The 20,770-nt window shown below is 33.6% G+C and overlaps 3 protein-coding genes across 3 annotated transcripts; all 3 read right to left on the bottom strand.

Annotated features, from left to right (window-relative positions):
- LOC105172101 (pelargonidin 3-O-(6-caffeoylglucoside) 5-O-(6-O-malonylglucoside) 4'''-malonyltransferase-like) lies at positions 768 to 2,069 on the bottom strand. The gene has a single exon (XM_011093439.1). The coding sequence runs from the start codon at positions 2,067 to 2,069 to the stop codon at positions 768 to 770; it is 1,302 nt and encodes a 433-aa protein (XP_011091741.1).
- LOC105171978 (probable O-methyltransferase 3) lies at positions 3,131 to 4,899 on the bottom strand. Its single transcript, XM_011093281.2, has 2 exons — positions 4,063 to 4,899; positions 3,131 to 3,596 (listed from the first exon to the last, which is right to left on the bottom strand). The coding sequence occupies exons 1-2, from the start codon at positions 4,837 to 4,839 to the stop codon at positions 3,294 to 3,296; spliced, it is 1,080 nt and encodes a 359-aa protein (XP_011091583.1). The 5' UTR covers positions 4,840 to 4,899; the 3' UTR covers positions 3,131 to 3,293.
- LOC105172100 (polygalacturonase-1 non-catalytic subunit beta-like) lies at positions 19,528 to 20,373 on the bottom strand. The gene has a single exon (XM_011093438.1). The coding sequence runs from the start codon at positions 20,371 to 20,373 to the stop codon at positions 19,528 to 19,530; it is 846 nt and encodes a 281-aa protein (XP_011091740.1).

Genomic DNA, 20,770 nt, shown 5'->3' with positions numbered 1-20,770 from the left:
GGAAACGAGCAATTTACCTTCTAAAAAATAAAACATTTAGCCCCACCCGTGATTTAATTAAATAATAATCAAAATTATATCTATAATATATATAGATACTTATATAATAAGATATATATATATATATCTAGAAACATATATTTATTATATATATATATATAATGAGATAGAGCAATTTGGCATGACCATAAAACTAATTGAAAAATTCTTGTCTGAATCAAATTTTGTCGAACCAAACTAATTAAAAAGCAAGTGTATCACACTTGTTATATGATTGGTCATTTTTTCTAAACAATATGCCAATCACACGGCAAATTTATTGTACTTATTATATAATTTATTCAAGTAAGCCCGGATTGAATCCGGGCTCAAATTTCCGAAACTAACGGAATATTATGCACTTCAATATCATGAAGGGAAAAGTTATTTGCAAGATATAATTATCAAACATGAAGGAAGTTGAAGGACAGGAATCTAATACAAGAATTATTAAGCAACTGGACAAAAAGAGATTTGGAAACTTTGAATGCCCTGGAATTGGTTAAGAATAAACCAACACCGGAGCAAACTCCAAAAGTGCAGAAACATAAAGTAATAACAAACATGGGAAATTTCATGTGGTAGATGTGAATTTATACACACATAAGTTGTAAACGAGTGGATTGATACGTGATGATAATACCTCGTATGATTTAAGGGCATATAGAGCATATGGGCTTAAACTCAGAAAATCGAAAAGGCAGTCTAAAACATAAGTTTCTTCGGACCTAAGCAACAAGGGACTTTAGTTCCTCGTCTTGCTCCAAATAAGGCATGTCTTTTTTATTCAAATGCACCCATGCCTCAATCCCATCACCTTCTCTGTTGTCCATTAACACTGTAAGATTCTCGCTTGGCATTGTCTCAATGCTTGTCCAAATGGGTTTTCCCCAACCAAAATCAACTTCATAGAATTTGCACTTGGTCCAATCACTGAAAAACAGAACACTCATCTCATCGCTGACAATTGTATCGATCAGATTTATTACAGGATCAACGAGGATGTTGTGTCCCCCGTCACCTTGATCACCCAATATCCGAGCACAATCTGCGCTGGTCTTGTGAATGGCATCACCAAGTTTGTCAACCAAGTCTTGGAATCCCAAATCGTTTATGTCACTTGCAGCCTCGCATTTAATCACTGCCTGTGCCGCCAGATTTCCACAAGAATGCTTAGCCAGAGGTGGGATTGTTCTCTTCCTAATGTTAACTGCTTGAGCAATGACGCAACCTCTCCACTCACCCTTTCTAGCTCGATCCACGCCAATGAGAACTTTGGCTATAAGGGCACACACGACGTGCACTCTTGAACCTCCTCCGCTCCTCGTTCCTGCTTTTAGACTCGCTATTGCCTCCTTCTTAAATACAATCCTCTTGGCAACGATACTGGGATCCCTGGTTCTTGGTACATCAATGCCTAAACCAACGTCCATCTTCTTGGACGGAAATAATATGGGAGAATCAAAACTCGGGCTAATTATGAACTTTTCCTCTGTAGAATATTTGTTGGCCATTGCCCAGGCGGCAACCAATGTTGCCATTGACTCTGCATCGGCGATTCTGTGCGACATGCTCACGCCAATTGCCAACCCACCACAAGTAAACGTCATGAGCTGAATGGATAGCAATGGATCTGTGATGTCGTCTACTGCGCAGGGATCACGTGGAAGGAGATCACTTAGCTGATCCGGTTTCACCTGTGCGATGAAGTCCAGAAGATGGACGTCATCCACAACTTGTGCTTCCACAAATTCAGCGCCCTGGTCACTACAATCAACCAAGTGATCGTTCTTGATGTATCTTCCAGCAAACGGGTAGAACTGGGATAGGATTTTTGCCAATGATTCTTCCAAGCACGAGTTTCGTTTGGATTTTTCGGTATCATCATGGGAGCATGTATAGAAGAGAATGATAGGAACATTCATTGGTGGGCTAAGCTCATCTGTTAACGATAAGTTGTACTTGTTGAGGTTTTCGGGTGTTGGGGTCGAAGGCTTTATCAATTTCCGGCCAACTACTTCTACCTTCATGCTTACGCTCAACAAAACACAACTGCCTACGATTACAAAATTCAGACTCCTCACTCAGATTATTTATACTTCCTGCCTTCTTTACTTTATATAACACATTTATGTATTGCCATCACATGCATATTGAGAACACAAATCATAAAATTTACAGTAAGGTGTAAGATCCTGAGTATAGGCATAATTAAATGCTAGGGAAAAGTATAATTTGATCCAGACATATAATTTATTGGGTGGTATTTTTAATCCTATACGAATTAATATTTATAATTTAATTCTATAATTTTAAAATTTTAATAATTTAATCGAGTCGTGTACAAGTTACATACAATTTTTTTAGCCAAAAATTTGAGAAAAGAGCTGAAATTGACAAAATCATAAAATTACAAGAAAACCAATTTTTGCAAGATAAAAATACTATTTTTCTTTTAGTTATATAAATAAATTAAAATTAATTAAATTTGATATGACCCGTCAACTAACGCACATCAGCTTTTAAGGCTGATGCTGACGCGTCAATACTTTTGTCTCCCGTAATAAATGAACCCAAACCCTTTTTTGTCCTTATAGTGTATGCAAAACACTTGTGGCCATCGTTCATTTATTGACAAAATTTAGGTGGTGAGATTAGATGTGTTGAAAAAGTTAAATGCATTGTTGGGACTATTTGAAATTCACGTCTAGAAAATGGCAGAAAATGTTGGCCCTATTGCTTATCTCAGATTAAAAATATAATTTTGCCTATTTTTTTTTTCTCATCAAAGCATAATTAATTTTTCCATACATTTAAAATAGGATTGCAATTTACACCCACGTAATATTAAAAATGAGGAAATTATCTCTTTATAAAAAATAAATACCATTTTATCCCGATGTATTTTAATAAATGAAGCAATTACCTCCCTGCCTAAGGAGGTAAATTGCATCAATTTTAAAAATATAAAGGGTAAATTATTGTATTTTGAAAAATATAGGGAGATAAGTTGGTATTTTATTTTTTATAAGGAGGCTATTTGTCTATTTTCCCTAATACAATTAAGCAGATTGCACTTACCCATTTAAAATATACACATTGATGTTTTTTCAATAAGAGGAGGTTTAAACAATTGATGCTAAAAATCACATGTATTGGGTTTCCTGGTAGTAGGATGCTTTATTGATATTTCTAATTGTTTGCACGACAATTTTGTTACAGCAATCAAATTGTAAACAGAATTAAAAGTAGATTTAAGGATATACTTCGATGATAGATCTCAATCCCAGGACAGGATAAATTCTATAATCTTGGAAGCCAGCATCATAAAAGAGTTTTGCCCATTCTTTTTCTTTCCTTTCTTTTCCTCCAACTAAAGTCATCATAAGCATGTCAAAGAGGAGTTGAGTTTCAACTGACTCAGTGTTGCTTCTCTCATCATCTACCACCATCTCGATGAGTATCACCTTTCCTCTCTTTCCATTGCTCGTTATTGCTTCTTTACATTTTTTCAGTATCTCAACACTTTTCTCATCGCTCCAATCATGAAGTATCCACTATTGATACAAAAATATTAGTGGCCATACTAATATATTTTTCAAAAAGTTTAAATTATTGGAGATAAATATTAACTGTCGTAACACGTCGTTCCTCCCTACATATAGTAAATAATTCTTCCCCGTTTTGAAATTTGATGTTTAATTAATTGTTTTGTTTATTTCAATATTTTTCGTCTAATCCTTAAGAGAAGCTTAAAATTGTAAATCAAGAATTTTTGAAAAAATAATTAGTGTGAATATTTCCTTGATCTTGTGTAAGTATAATTTATTTTTCAGAACTTTTGGGGGAATGTTAGTTGAAATTAAATTTAATTGAGATATTAAACTATTAACTATTTTCTATCAATTCAGCTGAAAGTTTAGATGTGAATTACAAGTGATGCGATAAATTGAAATCAAGTGAAAGTACAAAAATAAAGCACAATTTACCCTTTAGAAATATGTGAAATTCATGTGAGCTTACCTTGAGTAAAACTGCATCTGATGGGGGAATGTACTCGAACATATTTCCCTCAATATACTTCAAGTTCTTTGTCCCGTCCATTCCCGCAACAACCGGTGCAAGATCAAGCACTGTACAATGAATTTGTGGGAACGCCTCCGCTATGGCCTTGGCCAAAGTTCCAGTGCCTCCGCCGACGTCCACGAGAGAATCCAAACCCTCAAACACTTGCCTACAATCTCTGGTAATCACGTGGGCCACCATTGGGGTATCACTTGCCACGCCTTGATCAAACAAATGGCTGAACCTCAGGTTCCGCTCTTTCTGCTCCCAAAATGACATCCCATTATTAATGGTTTGAAACGGTGTGTGGTTGTTAGCATTTTGGAACCATCTACTCAAATGGTGCATTGGCTCCACCAAGATTGGATCAATTTGGGATATTACATAAGGTTTCATGCTCATTGGAAGATCTCCGACCAGAAGACGTGAAGCAGGTGTAAGGGAATAGGCCTCCTCATTAGAGGAATTGATTTTTTCTAATACAAAGAAGCCAGAGTGCACGAGGATTCGCATGAGACGATACATGCAATCGGCTTTGGCTTTGTCGACGCCCGGGAGAGCATCTACCAGTTCAAGGAGGGTCATGGGGCCGCCATGCTTGTGGATGACGTCGGGGATGCCCAGTTCAGTTGCACATTTTAGTGACGTAGAGTTTATGTAGTTGAACACATGATTCCAAATGTGAGCTTCAGCCTCAAGTAGCTCTAGAGATTGTTTTTGATCAACCATCTCCATATCTTCGATTCCTGATTTCAAGTCTGACGGTATATTATAATTAATGGCTTGAGTAGAAAATGCAAGCGATGTATGAATATGTTATGGTTTGTAATATGTATATATATATACATAAATACATTTAGGATGACGTGATTAATTATATGTAGGGATAGTTTTATTTTCCATCCCCAACTTAGGCACTAGTTAAATTAGTTTTAGTTCCCAATATCGCAATCTCATCAATTTTGGTGCCTGATGTTTCTTAAATTCATCAAAATTGATCCCCTCCATTAATTGATCTTCAAAACTACCCGATATAGTGTACCAATTTTGGAGGGAGAAACAGTGGAGATAGTATCTCTCCCCCCAAAAGCATTTTTTTTTTTTTTTAACTTGTGAAGCCTCACCATTTTCTCTTATGCCTTTCGATCCGTCCAGTGAGAGACCAAAGCATTGTCATTGCACGTCCGAGAGTACCCTAGAAAAAGGAACATTTTCTCTCCCCAGCCATTTCGGGTTAAAAAGATGTAAAAGCACGTTTATCTCTTTGAGACCAAATTTTGTAAAATGAGTTTGAAATATTTTTCTTAATTAAGTTACGAAATATTAATTTTCCCACAAACGAACAAACTTTTGTCCTACTCGTATGAGATGAAATTGAAAAATATCCTATAAGCAACCAAAATTATGAAAAAAATATTCCTAATTACAATTTTAAAATAATTTTTGTCTCCTAATATTTTCTATCTATTGCCATAAATTTCTTTCTTTTTTTTGAATTTTTTGTTTGGATCAACTTTTTCTATTTTCTCTATATTGCTCCAGTAATTTCTACAACACATTTTCTTTCACCGAAGATTGCCCATATAGCAATTATCTAGAGAAGCAATAAAAGATGAAATAGAGGATCCCGTCGCCTATGGAGTCAAATCTAACCCTTATTACGGCGCACCTTGACTAGCGATTTTTTTTGTTATTTTTTGGATTTTTATTTTGGTCCCTATTAAAAGTTGAATTTCTAAAGTATTTTATAGACTTTTGATAGAATAGAACCTCCCAAGCCTATCTAATTATGTAAACATACCCTATTCCAACTCTAAAATATATTTTTTTCCACACACCACTCAATAGGCTATAATAAACAAAAACTCAACTTTCAACCACCATAATTTATGATATTCCACATCTAAAGTTATTGAGTTTAATTGGATCTTGTAGGGGAGATAGAAGGAAGTTGAGGCACGAATTTGAGGTAATTTCTAACCCCAAACTTTTAGTTTAATCAAGTCGTGATAAGATAGGTTATTTGATAGTACCTAGAACATTTATACTTTAGGAGCTATGTAATTGATTAAAGTTTTGAATTATTGGTGTAAAATATTATAGCTACTACGTATTTATATATATGAATTAGAAACATCTAGAACTGATTGAAATTTTTATTTAATAATGTATGAGTTTTCAAGGGGGAGTTATACGTGTTGACGTAATGGAAACAGTTTCTGAATATAGGGAAAATTCATTATATTCGTATATTAAAAATTTTATTTTACTAAGAACGATTTCTTTTTATGAAACCCTATTTAGTTCTCAAAATATTCATAAAATATCAAGGATATTTGTATTGTATTGGATTTTATAAAATTGTTTTTTTATGTGCACTACTAGAAGTTAAGCGTGAATCATCAGGCAACTCTTATTTTTTTTAAGGTTATAATAGTAGTCACAAATAAGTATAATGTCTGATATGCTCTAGTGAAGGAGAGCACTTAACTGAAATGGTTGATTAACGAAGCACTTGCACTATTTAAATAAGGTTGTGGCTGTCACACACGATTATTTTGTATGCATTTGTTTTGATTGAAAAGTTTAGAATTCTCATTTTTTTGGCAAGTGTTTTGAAGTGTTACATTTTCTTCATTTATGTCATTTGGTTTTAAACATGTTGACAAAATAATAGTTATGCATTATCAGTGTGTGTATGCTCACATCTGATGAAAGGTAGGGACTGCTTACTGCTCGGTTAGTCCTTTATGGCACTTACCATATCTTGCGGATGAGGTGTATAATGAATGTGAGGAGGGCTTTAGTGGGATTGATAGCTAATCAAGGGATGCACATATGGCATTAATTAGTAAGTTCTATAGACAATTTTTTTTTTTTTTTTTGGAATTACTTCTCCTTTCTAGTTGTTAAGAGCGTAGCTAAAGTTGAACTTTCAGATTTATGTTTTTTCCACTGCAAATAATGTTCTTGGATTTTATTGCTTAGTGTTAGTATTGGTGAGTTTGGATAGACTGATCGCTAATGAGAGCTTCATGCTACTAAAAATATGAACTTGGTGGTATGACTGTATCGTGACCCGTCATCCGAGAAATGACATTCTATATCATTGGGAGAATACAGTAATATTTTAGCTATGTAAAAGGTAGAACAAAGAGTTGTAATGAAGAAAAGAAAAGAACAAAATATATGTTAAAAGCTAAAGTAGCATGTTATATAATTTCAATAATAAAGTAAATTATTTAATATTTCCTTTATCAACTTGAAGATGTAATCCAAATAATATTTTATTCTTCGGGTGATAGCATTCCTCCGCCTCTGTCCAGGTGAAAAAGACAATACTTATCGGAATTGAGGCTTTTGGGGTTATCTTTCATCTTTGTCGGTCATTGACTGATTAGCTCTTGTTGTTTCGCCGCAATTAATATCTCCCCCCTAGATGCATTCAAGGAGGTGTAGTGTTCGAACCCTGTCGGACGTAAATGTTTGCGCTCCTCCTTCTTTCTCGATTCTTTTTTCTCTTCTTGACCTTTCTTCTTGACGCTAAGGAAAGTATCTGAAACATTAGACTCCTCGATCTAATATATTTTTTTTGTGATCGCATGAGCTAGTCTTCTAGAGAGTTAGGGGGTTTTTCCGACTATAGATTCTTTGAATCTTCTTGATAGCAAATTTTATTGAACAATATTGGCCAATAACTTGTGATTGACATGCGGCACCTCGTGCACTGCCTCCACAAACCTTTGAATGTAATCTCTTAACGACTTATTTTGTCTCTAGCAAATGGTGAACAAATATGCGGCCGTTTTTTGGGACTTTTTTGTTCATGGAGAAGTAATGCAAAAATTGATGAGTCAATTGATCGAGATTAGAGATAGTTCCGGCCTGTAGTTGGTTGAACCACGCTAAGGCACGTCCAGAGAGCATGGTGCGGAAGATTGTGTAATAGGCGGTGTCAATCAAATCGTACCAATCGATTTTAGCATAAAATTTGTCCAAGTGTTCTTGTGGGTCGCCTTTTTCCTCCTATTTTGATAGATTCGATACTTTAACACCCGTTGAAAGTGCTTCAGCTAAAATTGTGGGGGAGAAAGGGCTTTGTCGAGGAGGGGCAACGATCCATGGCAATAAGGATCCTTGGGTCCCCTAAGCGGTGGGGGCGCTGATGCTTCTCGATTGCGGGGGTTTTTTGGGTCCGTGCACCCTCAAGTTGAGAGATTCTATTGTTCATTTCCTCCTGCCTCTGCTCCTTCTCAAGAGCCATGGATAATTCTCGACTTCTACTAGGGGAAGGAGGGGGCGGGTTCACGTGTTGTTGCACCACAAATTGGGTTGTCGTTGGAGTAGATGTATAGCGAATTAGGGCCAACAAAGCCTCTTGTGTCAGTTGGACCATCGATTCTCGGGTGGAACATCCCGGGGGAGTGTTCTCTTGGGGTAGGAGGGTGGAGATTGTCGACATGGTGGGGGTTCTTCCCATTGAGGGGGGCTTGTTCATGAGGTAGGGGGGTTACCTTCTGAGGTGGTGACTGTTCGCAAGGAGGGCCTTGTTCCACACTGTTCACTTGAGCTTCGCTAATCGTGTCCAAATCATGGACGTCGTGAGCCAAAGACCTAGTTTTGCATTCTCAGTGTCGAGGAAAAGTCTTCCCACAAATGGCGCCTGGTTGTGATTTTAGTATAAGGATGAAATGGGAATTTTGCCCACAACAGGACTGCGCACCAAGTGAAATCAATGCCGATTTTGAGAAAAGAGTTTTTTTATACATATGAGAGGTCAAATCAGTAAATAATCGTTCCCTCTTAAAAATTATATTTTTGGTATTTATAATCGTGTTGGAATTGATGTGGTATGGTAGGGTAGATGTATTTATTATATGGGTTATATACGTAAAAATTATTTTTTTGCCCTTGTAACTAAATGTGTTAACAATATATACATCACAATCTAATTAATTGATTTATCAAAAGTTTATAAATTTAATAACTTTAAGTTAATGAATAAATATGTATTGTGGTAGGCATGTGGGACTAGCCTGGCATTCCTCAGACACTGGTTACTACAAGTTTCTATGATCACAGAAAAATTACACTTTTAGTCCCACACAATACTATGTGGATAATTTGGGTTCCACTAGGAGCTTAGTTAACATATTTGATCCCATAAATTAAAAAATTTTAGTATTTTTGGTCCATTGGATAAAAATTATAATACATTTGGTCTCACAGAGTAACAACTTGTAGCTTTTCGGTGCCAAGTGCTACATTCTTTTAGCCTATACGATCAAATGGGCTAAGCCTATAAATTGTTGGGACTACAAATACAACAATTGTGTAGGATCAAAAGTACATTTTTTCCCGCATAGTCACCCAGGGAAATACATAAGACCTTGCAAGAAATCTGATCTGATGGTAGTAAGGTAGCTCTTAAATGTAGTTGTCCTTTAGACTATACAAGTAATCAAGCTTTGCAAAACTTAAAACTGAAATAATGGTGGCGCCGTCCTATTCCGTTCAAAGAGAGGCTCTACCTATCCTAATGGTGAGAAGTTTTGAGCTAATGAGTCGATAAATGATCAATGAAGCTCGAGCATTTATCACAAGGGATTAACTGTTACTCATATTGATACTCATAGACACGAGTATTCTAGCATCTAGAACCAATTCATACCCAAAATATTTATGTTAATAGGTATGGATTGACTGAGTTTAATGTAATAATATAGGGTTCGGGTTTAAGTAATAAGTACCATAATAATTTTGAATTTTAGTATTATCCATCTATTGATATGCCTAACTATTTCGTCACATGATTTTCAAGATCAAATGACGAGGGAACGTGGTCCTGGACTATGTTGCATTAATGTTACCTTGTGCAGTTACGTAAAGATTAAATTGACGATAATTACAGTTTTGATACTCGTATATTGTCACTAATTCGTTTTTAATTACTAAACATATTAAAGTTCTATTGTAGTCCTTCATCTTTTAAAATGTTAACAGTTCGATCCTTAGGTCTAATTAATGATAATGTTAACAGTTTTAAAATGATAATTGTAATAATGAAAATAGATAAGCAAGTTTTTCTTCTCTCTAAATGCATACTTAACTTTGGTATAAATGGTACCAAAACCATTATGATGTCCATGTGAGAGAAAGCAAGTAAGAAAATCTCACTTGCATAACGATAAATACTTGAGAAATTTTAGTGCTCCTTCTGATGGCTACAAATAGCAGTCTAAGTTGAATACGTTAGATGTCATAAAATTGAAAATTACGTGTAAAAAATGTATAACTAATTTGTCCAAGTAAAAGGTGAGAAATCAAATTTTGCCGAAGCTGTGGAAAAAGAGGCGTGTCTGCTAACATTCTGTCAAGAAAAAAAAAAAAATTGAATGCAATAAATGTGGTGGTACTTAGATACATTAGAAGAAATATAATTTTCTACTAGAATTAATTTACTATAGTTAAAAGAATAAAATTGTGGTAAATACAAATCAATTACGGCTTTGCAATGGCCATTAACCGTTATTTCTGCAAGTCTTGTCGAAATATTAGCTATGGCGAAAATCATTGCAATTATTTTGGCTATGGTTAAAAACTATGGCGAATATTAATTGGTAAAAATTTATTTTTTTTTTAATTTTGTCTAACCGTTATTAAAAGTATTGATCATTTACATTATAGTGAAAAAAAAGTTTCTAATAACTTTGTAAGTTCCTGTAAATTTATGCAATATTCTGTAACTTTTTGCAATTTTTTGTATTATTTTTAAACTTTCTACATATATTATTGAATTTTTCTGTAAATTTTATGTAATTTCAGGAATATCAGGAAAATGCATGGAATTTTGTGCACATTTTAGAAAATAATATAGGAAAGAATCATTGAGTTAGGAAAATTATCGGTAACGCTATAAAAAAATGTGATGTTCGGTGCACTTGGAGTAAAAAGTGGTAAAATAAGTGATAGAAAATGAAAATGTATAAATAAGTGAAAAGGAGACTGTTATTACTCAATTTTTCTGTACAATGGATAGAATGATATTCGCAAAACTTTAAATACGAAATTACAATGTTCTTTTAAGTTGAAGTGGTCGCATAAAGGTGGAGTTTGTAGTATGAGGGCTCGAACTGAAGAACATGAAAACATGTCTTCTCCTGCTGAGGAAGCTCTCATTTATAGTCAACCACAAGTTGGTTAGAAGAAATTACAAATTTGGGAGAGTATGACATCAAAGTCGTTAAATAATTTTGAATCCCTTAGATTTTGTGACGTCCGTAGAATTTTTCACGTAATTAGGAGACTAATTGGTAATTATTAAAAATTTAAATTTAATTAGTAAATAAATTATAGATTGAATTTGGGATATAATAAAACTTGAACGAGTTAAATTGGAGTTCGTTACAATATTTAGGGGCAAATTATAGTAATTAAGAAAATTAGGGGGGACGTCAAAGGTATTTTAAAAAAATTTAATTAAATAAAATAATAATAATATTATATGTATAATAATACATATACATAACTATATGTATAATAATATACATATATATATATCTATAGTGAAAAAAAAGAGGGTGAGGATGAGAGTGGGGGCCACCGCCCACCCCACACCTTTCTCTCTCTCTCATTACATATAATATATATAAGATTTACATTATGTAATACAATTGCTACTTTAAGGAATTTGCAGTCTTTCACTGCGGGCGACGAAGAAACAGAAAGGTAAGAATTTATGTTTTAATTTCTATTAATTTATATAATTATATTATTTAATTAGTTCATTTATTAAATATTGATTATATTGAGCGGTGAACTATTTAATCGGAGTATTTTATGATTTTGGATATTTAAGTTAGTGTCAAATTAAATATCACAATTGTTATAAAAATGATATAGTTGGGCAATTAAATTATTTGATTTGTTAGATTTAATTATCATTATAGCTAATTTATACAAATCTATCGGAATGATTAACCAAATATGTAATTCTATATATTACTGCTTAATTAAATTATATAGCAACGATAAATTGACAAAAAATTAATAGAAATATTTTGGAAGTTATATTTTAGAAATATTATGTTATTAAAGAGGGAAAATGAGGTTTCAGTGGTAATATAATTACGGATGCTATTAAAAATGATAGTTATAAATATATAAGGGGTTTGATTAAGTGAATTGGTAAATTAAATATATTGATTATACGTATAACATTTTGTTATAGGACGTGACGACAAAGTAGAGGGTTGAGCAGTCCCTAATGAATCAAAGTATTTTAGAATTTACGGTAAGTATAGCTAATTGGATTTATATATATATATATATCTATATATGTAGTATTGTATATATTATATGTATTGGTTCTTGGATGCGAACATGGACTTGACTTTCGTATATTGATTGTTTATATAATTAGTTGTGGATTATTTGTTAGATTACCATAATATTGGTGAAATTGTTGCTATGTGATATGTGATGGTAATGTAGAGATATGCGGGATATGATTATGTGATAAGCATATAATTGATTATTGATGAAATCAAATTGGGAGTTGTTATTGAGGAAGTGATTATTATAAATAATAGAATGACGATTGTGAGTTGAAATAAAAGATGATGCTTACCTAGTTGGGAACACAGTCAATGGTTTATGAAAATGTGATTGATGATGAGATATGAAAAATATATGAATTAAGCTAGGTACCATGGCGCGTAGGGTACCGGGGTATTCATGACAGCGGGGAATATCCTGTGCTGTTAGCTACACACTGGGATGGTGTTGGGTTACCACGTTTATTGTGATGTCCTATGGTGATATTGCTACACAGCTGGAGTAAAAGAGTGTGGAGATATCACATACAACGGGTATCCTGTGCTGTATATGATATGATGATGGCCGGCAAAACCATTGACTGATGTATTCCAACTAGAGTAAGAGGGGCCCTTAACTAATAAACGATAACGTCGAATATTATGTCGTGGATTGATTTACACTTGTGAGTATGTATTACTGCTTATATCTGATGTTGCTATATGACGAAAGACCGTTAGTCGATGTGACTGCTTGTATGTGAATTGTGCCTATGTATATATATATATATAGGCTAATTGGTTATACTTATTGAGTAGACAACTCATTCATTGTCACGTACTTTTTAGAGAATAAGTCACACTGATTAACCACATTAGACTTTGAGCGGTACCGTTGTCTATATTAGGTAGGTCAGCAGTGACATATGAAGCCGGAGTTTTTGGCTGTTTGGTTGTTAAATATTCTAGTCTCTTATCGAGTTGGTGTTTAAAGGTGTGGTACTACTTTTCTTGAGATTATGTACATGAGGACATCTAGTGAGGGTAAATATAAACTTTCGGAGGTATATATTACCTTTTGTGATACATATATATTATATTGATAAATTAGAATTTATTTTAGGGGTTGAAAGAGAATTACTTATAAAATGAGTTCTAATTAAAGAAAGGATGAAATAGTGATAATTAGATGTAGCGAGTAGGGGGTGCTACAGATTTGGTGGATAGTCCCTAACAGTTGGAGGATCCCCCTCAAATTTACGAGAATTGTTGGAGTTCGCTGTGCATCTTCTAGGAATAAGGATGTCTTCTCAGATTTTCAGAGAGGTGCCTTCTCCCGAACTGATCCTCCTAGGGGGCGGCTTTGCGTTTTTTTCTTCTTTTGGGCTGCTTGGGCCTATTTGGGCTATCTATTTTTATTTGAGAAGACAACATCCTTATCCCTTACCAAATACTGTACATAGCACACTCCAATAGTCCCCTGAATTTGGGGAGATACTCTAGCTACCTCTAAAATCCGAGGGGGATCAGCCAATCGCTAGGAACTCTGCAATAAAACTAAGAGGAATTCACCATTATCCAACAATTTCGGGGTTATGCTTTCCCAAATTTCTAACCTAGCCTTGTTGTTGCTTATAAATAGAGAGCTCTTCCAACTGGAAGACATTAACGTATATTCACATATTCACAGGATCAAAAGGACACGATCAGAAGGACAGATTCACATATGTTCATATATTTTTACACTTTGAGTCTACCTACTATTATGTTTACCTTTTAGCTACCATATTAGCATAAAGGAGTATTGTGTTTTTGTACTTAGAGCTTTAATTTCGTATCAGTCTCTCTAATGTATAGACAATGAAGTAATAACACTCTCTTCCTCACTTATTTAACCATTCTTACCTTCTAGCACTTATTTCACCACTTCCCACTCCGAGTGGGCCGAGCACCATATTTTTACTCGAATCATTTATTCCATACGTGCATTTTTTGTGCGGATCAATTAACGTTGTTTGTGAAAACACAAAACTAAAACGTGAGAACATGTAGCTACCAACGTTGAAGATAACAACTTCTCAGATGACCATTTTTTGGACGGGCACCTTATTCTTCCTTCGGCGAAGTCCCTAAATCCTGTTCCAAGTAGGCACCCTCGAATAATCCATCCTCCATGGAGGTACACAAGGCTTTCTATGTGGAGGCACCTACATAAAAGCCATGTTCCGTGCATGCACAAAGTAAACTCTTTCTTTTTTAAACATGCTTATGCTACTAACAATTATAGGAATTCGAGAAAAAAAAAAGCTCCTTTTGCAAGCCTCACCACTGAAGACGTCTCTCTAATAAGTGTCCAAACCCCACTTATTAAGGGGGGAGGGCTAATGACATGCATAAAATAAGCTGACCCAAAGAGGCCCAAGCAACTACTCTAATAACGCCATTTGTGAGGACAGATTTTCAATCGTTCCAACAATCATTCCATATAAATTTGATGTCTTGCAAACCGTTCCAAAGACAAATAAAATTCGTTCTTAAAGTCAAATCTTGCTTTTTTTTATAATGTATCTATATGTAATAATTACGATATACGTGGAAAGTAATTAATGATATGCAGCCTAAATACAAAAATGTCTGGCTCCACTAATTTTTGTATTCATCCCCACGTACCTTTAATAATATGTAGCTAAAATAGAAAAGCACTTTGTTCTATTAAGTTATTTAAAAATGTTATATAGCTAAAATACAAAAATGCCTAGCTCCACTGTAACACTACAAGAAAATAAGGTATGAGAGATCAAAATTTAAAGACGGAATTAAATCCGTCTTTGATAAAGACTATTTAGAGACCGAACTCTTTTTTATGATAAATTATTAATAATCTTTATTTTAGAGACGTATTTATAACTTTGCTAAAATATTTTATATTCCGTCTCTGATATTGGTAAATGATTGCTTAAACACCAAAATGGCTGAGCCTTGATTATTTCCATCTGTATTTCCGTAGCTAATTTTTTTCTTTAATTTAGCCACGGAAATTTCCGTCTCTGATGGTGTAAATAGGAATTTGTTTATTTATGAATATATTAAACCACAAAAATAAGAATATTTTTTATTTATAAACATAATAATTAAGTTGTAATTATATGAGATGATAATATATATATATTTGTATAATTATAATGTATAATTTAGTTTTAATTAATTAAAATAAAACTAAAGTAAACTTTTTATTAATTTTTTTTAATTTAATAAAAAACACACATTCCTCTTAATCTTTTTTGTCACCAACAAAGATTTTGAGCACAACTCGAGCTCGAATGAGTCGAGCTGAATTGTGTCTGTTCATAAGCTCGTGAGCTTTTTCTATTTTTTTATTTTATATATTTTTATTTTTGAATTTTTTTATATATTTTATTTTATATTTAATATTTGATCAATTTTATAATCAAAATTGACCATATGTTATAATTATTAATTAATATCATATATTTTATTTTGGATAATAATAGTGATGGTTGAATAATTTTAATTATTATTTTATTATAGGAAAAGGAACTTGGTAGAGAAGTGACTGATCTTGAGCTATTTCAAAGATGCCATAGAAAGAACAAAGGAATTGGGGAGTTCATCGACAATAAATCCAAAAGAATTAGTGTAAGTATAATTTGTATTGGATTTAAATATTGGTTAGTATATATCTTCAGAAATTTTGTTAGATTTTTATTACATAAATGTTCCTTTGTATCTAATGTACTTGGACAAGAAGAATACCTTGCAAAAATGGGTTGTACTGATGTTTCTTCACAGCCTTCATTCGATATCTCAACTTGTATGATATCACTGGAGGTCCTACTAAAGAACGCTTATATGGATTTGGATATAACTCCTCATCTACAAGTTCAAGTTCAGTCAGTTCTACTCTTAAAACATCTGACCAGAAGATTAATGAGTTAACAAAAGCTGTGGAGGAATTTTGAAGACGAGAAGAAGAAAATAGAAAATTGCTTGAAATTGCTCTTGAAGAAGCTCGAAAGTGGGAGGAAGAGGCTTGGAAGAGGGAGGCAGACCTACAAGAATTAGTTGAAAAACTATTTCAAGATGTGGGATACACAAACCATCAATTTGCTGGTGAGTTTGGACAGCAGGAGCAACATTCCAGGAAAGATAATTAGTTTATTTTTTCTGTTGGTTGTTTATGTTTAGTTTATGTTGATTTGGGTTGTACTTTGACACATGTTTGTTGACTTGGGAGTTCAGACATTGATATTATTTGATAGTATTTAGATGATGACATCAATTATATTAGTGTTGTTGTATTATGATTATTTTTTTTGTTTATTGTTTTTATTTGGAAAATTCAAATTTTGGTATTGATGGAATGTGTTTGATGGTATAATGACCAGGATATTAATTTGGGTACAAAAATTAAAAAATCTGCCCAAAAAAATCCAAAAAAAATTAAAGACGAATTAGAGACGAAAAATTTTGAAAGTTTAGAGGTTGAATTAGAGACGGAAATTTATATGGTATTAGAGACGGATTAGAGACGAAACAGTCTCTACTTTCAGAGACGGAATTAGAGAAACTAATAATACTTTATCTTTAGAGACAGAAAGTTCTTTTTTTATTGACGGAATCAGAGACGGATTGCCTACGAAATCAGAGATGGATTACACTTAAACTTTCTTTTTGTTGTCGACAGAATCAGCAATGGAAATGTTCCGTCTGAGAATTAGAAACGGAAATTTCCGTCGCTAATAATATAGCCACGGGCTGCAGCGACGGATTTTTCTGTCGCTAATATGTTTTAGAGATGGAGTTCATACTTTCAGAGGAGGAAATTTCCGTCATTAATGCCCTATTTTCTTGTAGTGGAATTTATGCAAAAAAAAAATTGATTGTTTTGTACCAATAAATCATTACGATATATATTAGTCGTAGTAAATTAATGCTATATACCACAGTTAAATAAAATTGAAATGAAAACTTATGTTTTAACCGTGTTTCATTAATATTCACTTACTCATGATCAAAATATTTGTCATAATTTTTAATTGTAGTAAATATTTTGGCCTCGCTTGTAAAAGCTAATACTCATTCTATAGCCGTGGTTGATTAGGATGCGTCAAGACTTTTTATTATGATTATTCACCATGATGAAAAATCATATTTTTTCTGGTACTCTATAGAATTAACAAATTAAGTTCCATATTTTTTATGCCAAAAAACTATTTGAGGGATTTATGAAAAAGGTATTATGTGTTATATACACTACACAAAATAGTTCATTAGCTCCCCATATTTGAGAGATAGAAAAAAAAAAAACTCAGTCGTTTTGAGTGATGGATAGTCACCATGCTATGAAAAGAACGCCGCAGAACACGTTTCAAATTTTTGACGAAACTTTGAAACAAAATATAATGTTTGTCGGAAATCCTATTGCAAAAGATGCCAGAAATCGGGGAAATATGACACAAATATCATTTCGCCAGGAATTTGGATATAAAATTTTTTACGAGATAATGTTGAAGCAAAATTGTAATCGATTTGAAAGGAATTTGGGTGAATTCTAGCATAGATAACCTGGGAGGAGGGATTTCGTGGCAAATTTGTTGCCAAATCAGTCTCAATTGGCGACGTTTGGGGTTATATACAGCAAATTTGGACACAATTCGAGATGGAGTTGCAATGTCAACAGTCATATTACCATTGTAAAATATGTGTCACAAATCTAAGTATACATTCGTCACAAAATATTTTTACAAAGTAGGTACTTAACTGGAAAAGTCCCTGGCATGCAAATGAAAATTTTAAAAAACCTTTACAAGTACATCCTAAATTTGGTGGCAAAGCTGATGAATACGAGAATTTAAAAATACCGACGGAATTTGCAACAGTTATTGATGTTCTTTGCAATAGTCTGTACCAAATTCGTGGTAAAAGGTTTTCAATGTTTCGTCACTAATAGTACCCATAATTTTTTATATTTTGATAATTGTAGCAGTTATTCCGGTACATGTCAAACTGCAATGCAATAACATCAAGTGTCAGTATCTAATAATTTTTTTATAAGAGATTTAAATCAAACGGTTTCATCGTTTGACAAATGATCGTCCTCACATATATATAAATATGAACTTTCAAGTAATGTATACGTGGGACATAAATGATAATAACTAATTTATTTGTATAATGCTTCATATAACTGCATTATAAGTAGCAATGATGAGATGCTTCATTAACTATTTTGTGTAAATATTACTGGATAATTATACTCTCCTCCTTTGAGGTTTAGTGTAATTACACGTGAATTTTCTGTGATTTGAAAAATTATATTTAACATTTTTGAAATTTGCTTCCATCCAACAAATAAGTCCATCCGTTAGTCAAAATTTATTGAATTTGTTGATATTAAAAAAATAAAAATATTATATTTACCTCGATTGATTTATTATTAATTTATTCAGATAAATTATTTTCACCATTATAAAGGTAGTTTAGTCGAAAAAAATAACTTGACATGCAACAAGTCAGTAATAACTTAATCTAGAGTAAATATTAATTTTCATTCAGTTTTTTTTTATAATATCAACAAATTTAGTGAATTTTAACTAATGTCGAGACTTATTTGTTAGATGAAAGCAAACCTCAGAGGTTCAAACCACAGAAAATTTACGTGTAATTACACCAAACTTTAGGATAAAGGAGTGTAATTATCCCAATATTATAATATTGAGAATGTGATACTATTGTCACATATTTTTGAAGTATCGGTACATGAATTATGGTACAAAATTGATGTTTTTTTCAATCATAATTTGGTCTAAAGAATTCCACTATAGAGAATCAAATATTATAACTCAAAATTTATATCATAAACAAAACTGTAAAAGCAATATAATATGGAATAGATGAAAAGATTTCATAGTTTTATTTTGCGTTCAAATACAGATAAAACAGTACTATGCTGGAGCAAAGTAGGGAACCATCTTACTTGAAAACAAAGACCAGAAATGAAGCACGTACAAACCAAGCTTAAGATTTAGGACACATAATTCGACATATATAAACAAGAACATTGCAACCCCAGTTAATTACTTCACATTTACTCTCCACCAGCTATCCATGCAACATCGATCTCACTCAGCCAGTGGCACACTTCGCCTTGTCCAGGGCCCAATTTCACTATCTTGAATGCTACATGCTCCTCAGGCCACGCCGACGTATCCATGTGACATATCGCAACAACCGTATTAACTGGAGCTCCTGTGCTCGGCTCCACAACGTCTACCGCATATATTTTAGACGAGGGCAGGGAATGGCAGAAGTAAGTTGCAAAGGGAAGGTACATCTCATGGCATGCAACGATTTTTTCAACGTCATACTGTTTAATCCTTTTGATCTTAAGCTCACTGGCTGAGCCTTTCGTGCTCTTGGAAGTTAGCGCAAGCAACTTGTTCTTACCTAAGGCTGATTTGGAGAAGCTGATCATTTCTTCAAGTGATTTTGGGCAGACTTTGAGCTCTCCCTTTATTGCTGCAGCATTGCAGTAATAAAGGGTTGTTGCAGTGTCTTCTTTAGAAGACTGGGGGAATATTTTTGCGATTCCTTCTGAGGTCAGCGGAACTTTAGATGCAATTTGAGAAGGAAGAAACGCGCGAAAGGGAAGGGAAACTTTCAAACTGGAAAGATGGATTTCGTTCCCTTCTTTGAGAGTTGATAGCCTAAAGAAAGAAAATTGATCAACCTTCTCGAGTGGGGCGATGGCGCCTCCATACTTGTTGTAAACCAGTGCGGTCACGTATGCATCGGACCCGATGGAGCAGGCTAATTTAGCACGCGAGCAGAATTCAGTGTCAGCATTAAAGTTGTTTTCGGAGATGGCTTCAGCATAGTAATTGGAATCTTGGTTGGTGAGTGGGGATAGTTTAGTGGAAATGGCTTCTGGCATTTTATTGAGCACATTTGTGGACCAGAACTTGATCTGTGTTGAAGCAGAAGATTGTGGAAAAGGGTCTACGAGGGCTGAAGAAGAAGCTAAGGTGGGAAAAGAGGAGGAAGAAAGTAGTAATTGCGTGTGCCATTTTCCTTCTCAATGATATTATCACTTGTTCAATTTGTGAGAACAATGCTGATTTTGAGTGAGAACAATGATGATTTTGAGTCATATTTATAGTTGTAGTTGATTTGGTACATCACTATCTTGAACAGTATCTCATGCAAAACATATCATTTCTATTTATAAGATATATAAAATATGTTTGTTTTCATTTTTCGATTATATGCGGGACGAGTGAAAACATCACTATCGCGAATAGTATCTCATGCAAAACATATCATTCGAATTC

The sequence above is a fragment of the Sesamum indicum genome, linkage group LG10, assembly GCF_000512975.1.
Source record: "Sesamum indicum cultivar Zhongzhi No. 13 linkage group LG10, S_indicum_v1.0, whole genome shotgun sequence".
Lineage (NCBI taxonomy): Eukaryota > Viridiplantae > Streptophyta > Magnoliopsida > Lamiales > Pedaliaceae > Sesamum > Sesamum indicum.
The sequence above is the reverse complement of the archived record's forward strand: the minus strand, read 5'-3'. Positions and strand labels throughout refer to the sequence as shown.